Source organism: Polistes dominula, unplaced genomic scaffold (assembly GCF_049000335.1).
Source record: "Polistes dominula isolate Pdom_NZ unplaced genomic scaffold, Pdom_raw_medaka contig_25, whole genome shotgun sequence".
Taxonomy (NCBI): Eukaryota; Metazoa; Arthropoda; class Insecta; order Hymenoptera; family Vespidae; genus Polistes; species Polistes dominula.
The window spans coordinates 62,253-73,859 of NW_028301094.1; the positions used below are offsets into that span (position 1 = coordinate 62,253).

At 35.9% G+C, this 11,607-nt stretch overlaps 3 protein-coding genes across 5 annotated transcripts; 2 read left to right on the top strand and 1 right to left on the bottom strand.

Annotated features, from left to right (window-relative positions):
- The first annotated feature begins 940 nt into the window (after positions 1-940).
- LOC107072821 (uncharacterized) lies at positions 941-3,036 on the top strand. Of its 3 annotated transcripts, none has more exons than XM_015333067.2 (5): positions 941-1,175; positions 1,259-1,453; positions 1,535-1,879; positions 2,083-2,218; positions 2,316-3,036. In XM_015333067.2, the coding sequence occupies exons 1-5, from the start codon at positions 1,019-1,021 to the stop codon at positions 2,410-2,412; spliced, it is 930 nt and encodes a 309-aa protein (XP_015188553.2). In that variant the 5' UTR covers positions 941-1,018; the 3' UTR covers positions 2,413-3,036. The 3 variants fall into 3 exon arrangements, with proteins under 3 accessions (XP_015188553.2, XP_089032572.1, XP_015188554.2); XM_089176446.1 differs by having other exon boundaries at positions 944-1,175; positions 1,535-1,852; XM_015333068.2 differs by having other exon boundaries at positions 951-1,175; positions 1,535-1,849.
- A 4,405-nt stretch (positions 3,037-7,441) lies between these two features.
- LOC107072819 (uncharacterized) lies at positions 7,442-10,764 on the top strand. Its single transcript, XM_015333065.2, has 5 exons — positions 7,442-7,601; positions 8,065-8,198; positions 8,465-8,761; positions 9,332-9,941; positions 10,010-10,764. Exons 1-5 carry the CDS (start codon positions 7,523-7,525, stop codon positions 10,387-10,389), a joined length of 1,500 nt encoding a protein of 499 aa, XP_015188551.2. The 5' UTR covers positions 7,442-7,522; the 3' UTR covers positions 10,390-10,764.
- An 86-nt stretch (positions 10,765-10,850) lies between these two features.
- Positions 10,851-11,600, bottom strand: LOC149031168 (uncharacterized). The gene has a single exon (XM_089176449.1). The coding sequence runs from the start codon at positions 11,598-11,600 to the stop codon at positions 10,944-10,946; it is 657 nt and encodes a 218-aa protein (XP_089032575.1). The 3' UTR covers positions 10,851-10,943.
- Between the last annotated feature and the right edge of the window lie 7 nt (positions 11,601-11,607).

Consider the following 11,607-nt stretch of genomic DNA (forward strand, 5'->3'; position numbering starts at 1 on the left):
TTATTCTTTTTCCATCCACTGACAATGATGAGATTCGAACGACGATGATCGTTTAAAGTCTCAAGCACGCAATTAAGGGAGAGTTCTCCTCTTGAGAAATTTCATGAGAGATGACGTCTATTCTGTGTGACGAAGAAAAATAAGATGCCGATGATAACAATGCAACTCGTTATCGAATAACGGCGAAAGATGATGCCGAAGGAAGAGCACATCGTACGTACGTAAATACTTTTGTACGTATCGTTATTTAATCTTAATGCATATTCCCGGAAGTCATTTAATTCATTTTCGAATTACCAACGTAAATTATTTATCGCTTCGATAGTACAGAATCGATCTTTTTCTTCTTTTCTCAAAAAGACAATGAACACTCCAAACTTTATGATATAAATCCGTGTCAACAAAATGTAGTCTTTTTTCAATATTCAATATATAATTATAAAAGATATAAAAACCAACTCAAATCATTATTATAAATCGATATTGTATATTCGAGTTGAAAACAATACAATAAGATTGGATTTTTAATTTTATTTTTTCTACAAGATCTTGTGTATTATATCATTACTAATAATTGACTATACACCCATAGATTTATGTACATATACATTCATACATATAGATAAACGCGTAATTGCAATTTTATTCTTTCCTTATAATATCCTTGCGGTTGATTGAAAAAAAAAACAAAAAAAAAAAGACAAAAAGAAAGAAAAATAATAATTTGACGCCTTAGACTCTAATAAGAGAGAAATGATGAATATTATGATCAGTAAGAAATCATTTTTGCGGGCTTTGTAGGAAGGACTATTTAGATCATATTTTTAGATCATATTTTTAGATCATGACATTTGGTGGAAAATCCAAACCGTAAAATGCGAAAATGCGAATGGTCGAATGGTCGAATGGTCGAATGGAAAAATAACAAAGTAGGATGGAGTGGTGGACTATCTTCTCATAACAACTCACGTATTCAATTATATAATACCTCGTGTAGATCTTTGTCGTGCAAGGATCGATGCCTATAAAAGCGGCAACATCAAAAGATATCGTTGCAGTGCATCTTCGGATTTCTGATAATCCTAAGATGGCTACTCTTATTATTTCTAACCTTCTTACCTTTCTCTTGTTGGCTGTTGCAATAGTTTCTGGATTACCTGCATCCGATGAATCAAGTGAGTTTATTCTACAGATCTTAATTATTTCTAATTAATGAATTTAATTATATTATGTATATAATGAATTGATTTTTCTACAGAAATCTCTACCGATACCAATGAGGAAAACTCAACTTTGGTATTGGACCTTGTGCCTCCTATAGAAGGAGAAGATGATAACGGAAAAAATGTCACCTTGTTTATTATAAATCTTTACGCAGTTAGAAATCATTCTGGCGAAAGTTCGGAAGAAATGCTCGATAATAATCTCGTACGAAAAATGCCCGATATCATAGGTAAATTATTTTCAATGATAGTTTCGTAAACATTGATAGTATAGAATAGCGATTGATACACAAAGATCATTTATATTCCAGGTCCTTTGGCAACGTTATTCCTATTGGTAGAGGAAGGAGAAGACGAGGAACCTGTCGATCTCGACAAAATGGCAAAGTACATGGAGGAACGTGGATTGAAAATCGATAAAATCGAGGAGAGTGGTGAAACGAGTGTACTGAAGACAGAAGTACCTGACAAAGATGTAGACGACATCAAGGAGATGTTGGAATCTACGGCGTCGGAAAAACTATCCAAATCGAAGAAATATAGAGCGAGAAGAATGGCTTGCCATAAGTGCCATGGTGGTGGAGGTAGAGGTGGTGGAGGTGGAAAAGGCGGTGGAGGAGGAGGAGGTAGTTATCAGTATTACGATCCATACGGAGGTAACTTTACTCATAACAATTGTCTATTATAGCGCACTATAGTTATGAGTAAGTAGAAATTAGTCGCACGGCAAAACACGAAGCTTTATTAGATGTTTGTTAGATGTTTGTAGAGTATATGTTATAATGACATCTAAAAGTATTGCTGCTAATTCAAATATCTAAAAATATGAACATTTCATTTGTTATCGTTCTATTCTTAGGACAAATTGGCGTTATACCAGTATACGTGGTACCCGTTGCAATTCAACAACAACCGCAGTACCATCCTCCGCCTCAACAATACCATCCTCCGCCTCAACAGTATCATCCTCAACCGGTGTGCGATCCGTGCCAAGGGTACGTATGTCACGTTTTCTTTATTATTTTCTCTATTATTTTCTCTATTATTTTCTCTAGTTTTAATTATAATACCAAACCATTTATTGTATTTTAGACGCGGTGGTGGTGGCGGTGGAAGAGGTGGAGGTGGAGGTGGCATTGCATACGCACAAGCCAGTGCTCAAGCAAGCGCCGGTGGAGGTGGATGGTGAAGAACTTTTACAATAATCCCCTCGCTAGGAGTATCTTCAAGGAACTTTTATACTTTATTTCGTTAATATTATTAACGAAGGATAGAACAACAAAAAATCAAATTATAAATTAGCTTTGAAAACTGCCTAACATTAATCACAATTTGTTAAATAGGTTATTTCATGGGTAGGGAAAAGAAAAAAAAAAGAAAACCTGTTTATTATCCTCTCTATACTTATTACTAATTGTAAGAATAAGTAAAGACACTTTGTTGTTGACTAGATTAGTCGGATGGTCTACGAGAAATATTTCTAATATCGATAAAAAAGTGATATTGTAGGATACTGTCGTATATTCAAAAATGTATATTCATTTTAATTCGTTTAATTATGAATGTAATTACCTTTGACTTATTTACCTAGTAATTTAAGAGAATTTAGTGCATCGAATATACCTTTATTTTACTAAATGATCTTCGCTAAAGAAAACGCATAAACAGGTTTAACGTTATATCGATAATGTTCCTAGAAATATTCCGCATATATCTGGGATTTCCTACAATAATGAACAGTAACTTAATTGACTTTACTCGCAAAGTGGAATGAAGTTACATCGTTTTAATAAATGCCACGCTGTAATTTGTATACCTCATTAAATGTTAATACCTAACCGCAAGTTGGAGTTGCAAGTTGGAGTTGCAAGCTGGAGTTGCAAGCTGGAGCGTATATAATCGTGAGCTGAGAGAATTTCTAAAAATTACAAAAAGTTCCATGGGCGTTATCGCGACGACTTTAAGATTTTTCAAATGACTTCATCCAAAATATGAAAATCTTGAATTGTACGTTTGAAGCGTTAGTAAAGCCATTAACCGGAGCTACCTGGGTATCCTGGGTATCCTAGGTTGTCTGCTTTTTTACGTTCTAGGGCTGTCCTAGATCGACTTTAAAAGCGGTGTCCAGTATCGAGACTATAAATAAGAGTAGGGTGAACGAGTAGGCAGATTCCAATGAGCGACTCGAGTCGTGGCTGCTGCTGTGTAAACTGCTAGTGTTAAGAAAGACGGATCCGTAATTATGGTACGACTTGGGTGAACGTAACGGTAAACTTTGAATTTTTGTTCTCTCCATTTTTCCGGATACGGAGTAGGAGTAGGAATAGGAGAAGGAGAAGGAGAAGGAGAAGGAGCAGTAAAAATAAAAAAGAAAATATACAATAAGAATATGATGAGGATAGAAATAAGAAAAAAACAAAAAAAATTGTCGACGAAACGAAGCCAATTCGAAGCGGCAAGAACCCACTTTGGGTTTTTGCTATTTTAAACGTTCTCTACCTGCTTCGAGACTCGATGATAATTGGCGACTTGAAATTATATCCTCGTCTTCGATTATATAGTTGAGTTTTTTCAGGGATTTGCTGAAGATGAGAGAAAGGAGATGAGTTTTTACCTTCATCGCTCTCGAAACCTTCGATTTTCATGCTATTTAAATTCCTTTGAAAGTTTACCTCCTGCAAGTATAGATGGTATCATTATAAAAATTTGATTGTGTTATTAATCATTAAATATCACTAGATGACACATTTTTATTTCGAAACTAGACTTGTCTATAATATAAATAATCTAATATGAAATAAGTAGGGATAAATCGAAATTCAATTAACCTTGAATTTATTTGAGAAAGATGAGAAAAAGAAAAGAAGTTGGTTAAACGTTTGTGGGTTTGCAGGTCGACGAATACCCGTTGGCGTCCATCATCGATGTCTCGATGTCTCGATCTCTCGGATTCTTCGAAGACGCTTTTATAGCAGCAGCTACATGAGGAGCACGGACTTTCCGGTCGTTGACCGTCAACGTCCGATGAACGGCAAACGGCAAACGGCAAACGGCAAACGGCGAACAGCCAACGGCTGTAGTGGATTCTCTTCGAAGAGCAAACTGTCGCGGAAAAACTGGGAGAACGAGGAGGAGCCGACTTTGGTAAAAAAAAAAAAAAAAAACTTACTCTCTCGGATCGACATGAGGTAATCAAACGAGCTCTATCCGTGAATCTTGGAATTTCTCAGCTTTCGATCTTATATTGATACTTTTTCATGGAAAGTTATTTACATCGATCGAAGAGTATCTCTTACACCTAATATATATTTTATACTATAGTAGGATAAACACATTAGCCTATCTATTATCGACATAGTTAGGACTAGTTCGGAATTCGATCGTCGACGCACCGTTAGTATTAATAGTTCTGACACTGCACCTAAGGCAGAAAATAAAATAAAGAAAGGAGCGAGAATTAGATTGTACAGAAAATAGCTGCTCGCTAAAATATGTTCACACATGAAAGATATTCTTACATTTTTACAATTCGATATTATTTGAATTGAAGATAATTGTGTGATTAGAGGCAATAATTTCATTTCTTTGAAGTTTTTAGCATCCATGCGTGCTCGTAAAGCTTGTAAAGCGAAGAACCGGTTGGTTGGCGAAACAACTTCAACTTTGTTGGTTTATAAAAAAAAAGCGCGTTCTGGGTCTGTTGCACGAATGCTTTGGAATCGAAATTTTCCTTTCTCGCGTGCAGAGCTTTTCTCTTGGGAGAATCGAGCGAACGACGACCTTACTGAGCAATTTGACGCGGCCTAGAATCGCAATAGGACCATCCTGCCTACCAATTGCGAACGATCTAGTTGTGCCACGTCTCACGTTCATTCTATGCATCGAACAGCATGCAGAATCAACAACCATATTCATTAAAAATTTGTAGTCATGACTGTTCGATCAATACAAATGGTTACCAACGAAATGGCTACATTTCAACAGATTACAATAGAGAAAAAGGAATGAACTGCAGGAAAAAAGAATGAAAGATGTGGGGTGTTATCTTGAAGCGAAGAAAATACTCGGTTAATTGTAAGTGTAATGGAAAGTGAGTTATAACGGTAAATAAAAGAGAAGAACTGCGTGCATCGATTTTTCACGGAAGCTTAGATCAAAGATATACTTCAATGCAGAAACGACCCACTAAACCAGAACACGGTAACTGTGTTAACGACAGAAATTACATATGCTCGTGTGTTCTCCAAATGCTCTTATGCGGTTAAATCGAGCGGAAAAGGGGCGTGCGTAGTCGTCTATGATCGAAGAAAATAAAGCTACATAGCAAAAGAAAAAGATTAAGCATTTCTTTTTTTTATAGCAAAAGTTCCTACGTGTATTGTGTTACAAATTGGTGTGCATAAACGTACCTATATTTATATCCAGCAACAAAAAGATACAAGGAAAGTGATGTAATTTGAAATCTTGCACGATGACGATGTTGCGTGACGCGCGCAAAATCCTGCAAGTTCAAACCACTAGTCGTTAACACCTGTCTCCATGTAAGAGAGATTGATAGATATTGAAAGAGAGAGAGAGAGAGAGAGAGAGAAACTCGAGTATTTCTAGGTCGTACGCCGCTCCTGACCTTTCACCCAGGATACATACACCCAGCAAACACCTGAGCAAACACGTTCGAGATGATAAAATGCCACTGAAATCATTCTTCTCTCTTATTAGTATACTTATTAGTATGCTATCTTTTTAAGAATCATTAAGATTTATTAAATAATAGGCTAACTCTAAATATAGATATAAATTATGTTACGAACATAGTTTAAAAGCTAAAACTAAGGATATTTGATCTTCTCGCGAGAAAAATTTCAACCTTGGTTTCTCTCCTCCCCTTCTTCCTGATCATTCGAGCGAATCCGATATACCTAGGTAGTAAAAATGTGAAAGATCGAAGGTCGCCAAATTGATCGACGGACAATAAGAAATCGATAAATCGTGGAGCCGAGCTGGTGTTGCTGCTGGTTGCTGAACGTTTACTCCGGGATTCTCGAAAGGATAAGGCACGTAAGTAAGTACTTACGTGTTTCTTCTCTTCTTCTCTTCTTTTTGTCTTTTTTTCTTTTTTTTCTCCTTTTCGCCAGAAATTCTTTCTAGCGGAAATCTTCGTCTCACGACGAAGAATTCAAGCAACTGAATAGTAATCTTGACATTGAAAGACGATAGAACCATTCTAAAAAGCTTTTTGACTTAGAACACAATTACTCTAAATATACTTGGCTAAAATGTCAAATTTCTGTTAGACCTTATAAAACGGATAAAACATGATATTTCTTTTAATACGTCGAAACATAAAGGAGGCATTGTGTACTCTTTTGGAAAGCCCCTCTTTTATTCCCGCATGAAGATCATTGAAATTACCGTTAACTCTATCATTTCTTTTTTTCTTTCTTTTTCAACCGATTAAATCCCGATTGAATCCTGATTGAATCGAATAAAATACTAACTACGAGAGAAATTTATAGTCATGCGATCCTTCGCGCGAAACCTTCGGTATTTTTTATAATGTAGATACACAGTGAAATACGTAAAATGAATAAAATGAATAGACGAGAATACAGATTTATCGTCATTAACGTAGTTCGAGCGAGTAAAACTGTGAATATATGCATCAGGGATTATAATGAAGCTCTTTGCTTGTATCCTTTGATCTTTGCAAGCACGACCAATGAATCAGCCCCTGTCGTCCATTCGTTCAAATCTCAGGCTTTATTAGTCATAATTTTTATTTATCGTTTGCCAAGCTTAAGGTTTACGCGATAACGTAATTCAAAATGCGACGTAAATAAACATTTTCTATTATCAACATGTTTGATTATGTATTACTGATATTTGATTTAAAAAAAAAAAAAAAAAAAAAAAAAAAACCAAAAGAAATAATTAGGCAAATCTACTTTGATACCTGTATGGAAATGAATTTTCTACCAAAGAAAATTGAATCGATGATGTTACCATTGAACAACAAATAGAAGTACCATGTCCACCAATATCCTTTCTTTTTTAGGGCAATTTTGAGACGATATTAAAAGTGTGCTTACAATTTACTGTACGATTGAGTTCGTTGCCGAAGAGAACAACTCCGTGACTTTTTGCTCTAATATTAACGGAACGGAGTTAAAGTCAAGGGGGGCCTTTTCAACCGAAGAGGGAGAGAAATAGAGAGAAAGAGAGAAACGATCGGAGGGGTAGGGGGTCCGTAGATATAAAGGAGAGAGCCCCGTACTCTGGGGGCCCAGTACCGTTCAAAGATGCAGACTACCGGGATGCTGCGAGGTACCAGGGCCATCTACTTTCTCGTACTACTCGCGCCTCTCGTTGATAATGCTCGTGAGTAAAAGGATAAGATCCCTTGTGAAAATCAGTGACGTGAAGTGAGAACCGTGATTAATATTTTTCTGTGCATAAATGAAGTGCATACATTTATCTTTAATATCGTATGTGTCGAATCAAATAATTAGAATTTCAAAAGATTTTCAGTTCGCAATTTCGTCTTTAATTGCGTAGATTTTCTTGGTCAACATTTTGACATCTACTCTTGCATAATCGTTTAGTAAAAAAACAAAACAAAACAATAAATACGATAACTTTTCTTATATGTTATGATGATGTTAATTTAACAATTAGTTTACTTTTCCAATTAGTTACTTGATTAATGTGCACGATTGTATAATTAATCTACTATTACTCCTATTGGCTCCTTCAACAAAATCAATGATTCGAGATTTATATAGGATTACATTTCTATAAGAGATGATAATTGTTGTCAATCATACGTTCTCTATCTTCATAGATTCGTATCCCTATCAAATATTGCCCAGCATCCCCGGCTACATTCCTGTATACATAAGAAATGGAGATCAACCGTTGGAGGAAATAAATCCTGGCTTGGCCGAAGCATTCCACGAACACTCGGGCTTATCCAAGGTATCGATTTTGCTGTGATCCTCTGGAACAACAACTAGAAAGCGATAACTATAATCGTTTAACAAGAAAGTTCGATACAAAGTAGGCCTGAATCTAATTATTTTCTTAACGATCCAACTCGTACTTAGCGATACATATATTTGTAAATAACCAACTTTAATAATCGATAGCATTTGAAGTATCAGTTTAATGGTGACACTAACGTTCTAACGAAATATTTCTAACATTGAAATGAAATTCAAGAGACATCATTTATTCTGACGCAGAGCATTCGATTGGATCACAACTTCAGTCAGCTCGAGTCTTCTATCGAGGAAAGCAGAGCCAACTCAGTCGTGGATAAATCGAGAAAAAAATATTACCCTGCATATGCTAGGGAATCCGGAAATTCAATAGCCGGTAATGAGAGGCGCGAGGAAGAAGATACGCACGCTGAAAAGAATCCTGACTTTCAAGTACCAAAACTCGTTTCCCTTTACGAATTGCACGAAAAATTGAAGAAGGCGCAAAAAGAGGATCAACTGAAGGATGCTTCTTCCGATTTCAGGGTGTCTCTGGACAAAGTAATTTTCACAATTTATTTCCATGAAATAATTTGTTCAAACGGCTCTAATATTTCAAATGTTTTTGCATAAGAATTCGCTGCTTATTCGCTTCGTGAGTCATGTCTTGCTTGATTTGAGTCGTCATTTGAAAATAAATATTATTTTACACGATGTTCTCATATACGCAAATGACGAATAAATACTATGACGCTTCTCCACGAAATGACCATTAATTATTTGTATGCGCGTTGAATCTTCGATTAATTATGCTACGCGTATATCGTATTTATATGCATAAATAATATCTGTAGATCTTTATCCATCTGTAAGGATTGCTGCTGATTGAGCGGATAAAAGGAACATATTCAATGTCACTATTTATATCTCTATATTATATCTGGAGAATTTCTCTTATTCGCATCATGTTACAAGAAAATGAAACATCTAGTTAGGATTTGATTCAGCAAATCAACCAATTCTTCAACCGATTACATCGTCAATCATTCTGATTAATACAAATGCAAATTGACATATATTTTTCGTTTGTTTTTCAATAAAATATGCTATGCTGTGGTTTTTATTTTATAGGTAAGTTCGATCTTATCGACAGAAAAGAGGGATAATTCAGAGAGACTGTCGACAGCGATTGAAAAAGAGGAAAGCAAACCGAATGATTTATACGATCCTAATCCAAATTATCCTGAGCTACCTGCTGAGATCGGGCACAATCGTGATACTCCGCAGGACTTCGTGTCTGTGATAGGATTAGAATCACTGACCGAGCAACCGAACGTCGTTCGCCAATACAAGGATCTCTCGCATCTTATGGAGGAGAAAAACGCGGTCGACGATAAAAACACGAAGGAGGAGAAGGAACCGGTTAAGGAGCAACGTCCTTCGGATATTTTGTCGAACGTGCAGAAACTTTTGCCAATCGCTCCACCGGAAGCTTACGCTACGCCGGAAAAATCCGACGAGAAGGTTGATGAAAAGGAAAGCGGCAAAAAAACGGAAAAAACGGAAAAAACGGATAGCAAAACAGAAACATCAAGCACGCAAGAGCCGACTCCTCTCTTTTATAAAGATTTATCTCATCTTTCTAATGATCAGAAGGTGATCGAATCTTTCAATGAGAAGGATGATGACAAATCAGAAAAGAAAGAAGAAACTTTTTCAGATGCCGCCGTTAAGGATACAGGTATTTATTTCGAAATATATTATCATTTTATATAGAAAAAGTATACAATTGTATATTCCCTCTTACAGTAGTTAAAGAAACAGCGAAAGAAGAGAATCCTACGAACGTTTTCAAACTTTCTCCAATTGCTTCGCCAGAAGAATACGAAACGAAAGAGAAAACAACGAAGAACAAAGTTGAAGAGGAGAAGCCTATCAATACGTCGTTGGTTCATCTACCGATTCACCAACCAATTGTCCCTCTTTATAAAGATCTCTCTCATCTCCCGAACAACGAAGAGGAAGAAACGGCTACCGAAAAAGAAAATGAAACGCCGATAAAGGTGGAATCTCCTTACAATGTTTCAACAAACGTTTTCAAACTTTCACCGATTGCACCACCAGAAGCATATTCGAAAAAGGACGATCAAGATACTGTCCCTAGTGATGATAAAAAAGCAGAGTCTTAGCGAACATAACAATGATGTATCAACGTAATCTCGAACAAAAGAGATGATCATTTTATCGTCAACTTTAATCTCATTGATTGAGAACTCCTTCGTCGATCGATCGATCGATCCAGGATCCTCTCGTTTTCCATTTTTTTCTTGTTCAACATGAGAGGAGAATCCTTTATAATATAGGCACGTATAATATTTCGCTCAATTAACGTTGTTCCAAAAAACTTTGTTCCAATTTACAGAAGCTCTCGAAGAAATATTGTAAATTTGTTGAAACAATAATCTTCGATTTCTCTTCGTCGTCAGGGTAACGACGTTGGTTTGAGCGAAGGATCTTTGAAATAGGATTTTGAAACTTCATTTATAATAAATCTTTGAAAGATTTTAGCGTTTATTTCTTAAATCGCCCGAGACATGCTTCAATCGATACTGTTTTATTGAAAAAGATAGATACACGAGATAGCAAAACATACTTTCATTTGAAATTTTATTAATACAATTAGCCAATACTTGATATAATGTATCTGATTATTTAGAAACATTATTAGACATTAACTTTTATCTTATAATTTATTTCGTATCCTATAATTATTTTCACCACTTTTTAAAACAAGCGTTACAGGAAGTTTCTTAATGCCAACAGTTCTGACTGCATTCGAACCAGCAACGATCCAATTTGGTGCTATTTCCTCATCCACGTATATATTAAAGTAGGATCTACGATCCTTGAAAAATCTGTCACTGGTAAGAACGAAGATTTTGTCGTAAAGTTGACAAATATAAGCCGGTAATTTTTGGCCATCTTCGGGCATGTAGAAATCATCAAGAACGTGACAATGATAATTTCCTTTAGGCAGCCTGGGTAATATAAGTTCAGGGTTTTTCTTCTTTACTTCTAAATTCAATCGATACTTTGGATCCGTTGCATTGTCGATACGAATTTTAGCTATTCTAGATAAAGCTGATATGAGACAACGATTTTGATCCTTTACGCCGGAACACAAATCAATTTTCGTGTCCGAACTTAAATTCTTCGATGATTGATAATGACTCGGTGGATCGTCGATAATCGAAGAACGTGAGATCATTTCCAGCGATTTAGTTGTATTTTTCTTTTCTGTCGTCGACACGTTTATCCTTGATTCTTTTACTTCGATCGACTTGGCACCGATATTAAAGACAAGACACGTCAACACAATCAATAAAATAACGTGATGCATAGTGTTA

Bases quoted from the DNA above. Each gene is read 5' to 3' on its own strand.
- LOC107072821 (XM_015333067.2), top strand. From the start codon at position 1,019: ATGCCTATAAAAGCGGCAACATCAAAAGATATCGTTGCAGTGCATCTT. The intron at 1,176-1,258 runs GTGAGTTTATTC...ATTTTTCTACAG, and splicing joins ACCTGCATCCGATGAATCAA to AAATCTCTACCGATACCAAT. The intron at 1,454-1,534 runs GTAAATTATTTT...TTTATATTCCAG, and splicing joins AAAAATGCCCGATATCATAG to GTCCTTTGGCAACGTTATTC.
- LOC107072819 (XM_015333065.2), top strand. From the start codon at position 7,523: ATGCAGACTACCGGGATGCTGCGAGGTACCAGGGCCATCTACTTTCTC. The intron at 7,602-8,064 runs GTGAGTAAAAGG...CTATCTTCATAG, and splicing joins GCCTCTCGTTGATAATGCTC to ATTCGTATCCCTATCAAATA. The intron at 9,942-10,009 runs GTATTTATTTCG...TCCCTCTTACAG, and splicing joins TGCCGCCGTTAAGGATACAG to TAGTTAAAGAAACAGCGAAA.
- LOC149031168 (XM_089176449.1), bottom strand. From the start codon at position 11,600: ATGCATCACGTTATTTTATTGATTGTGTTGACGTGTCTTGTCTTTAAT.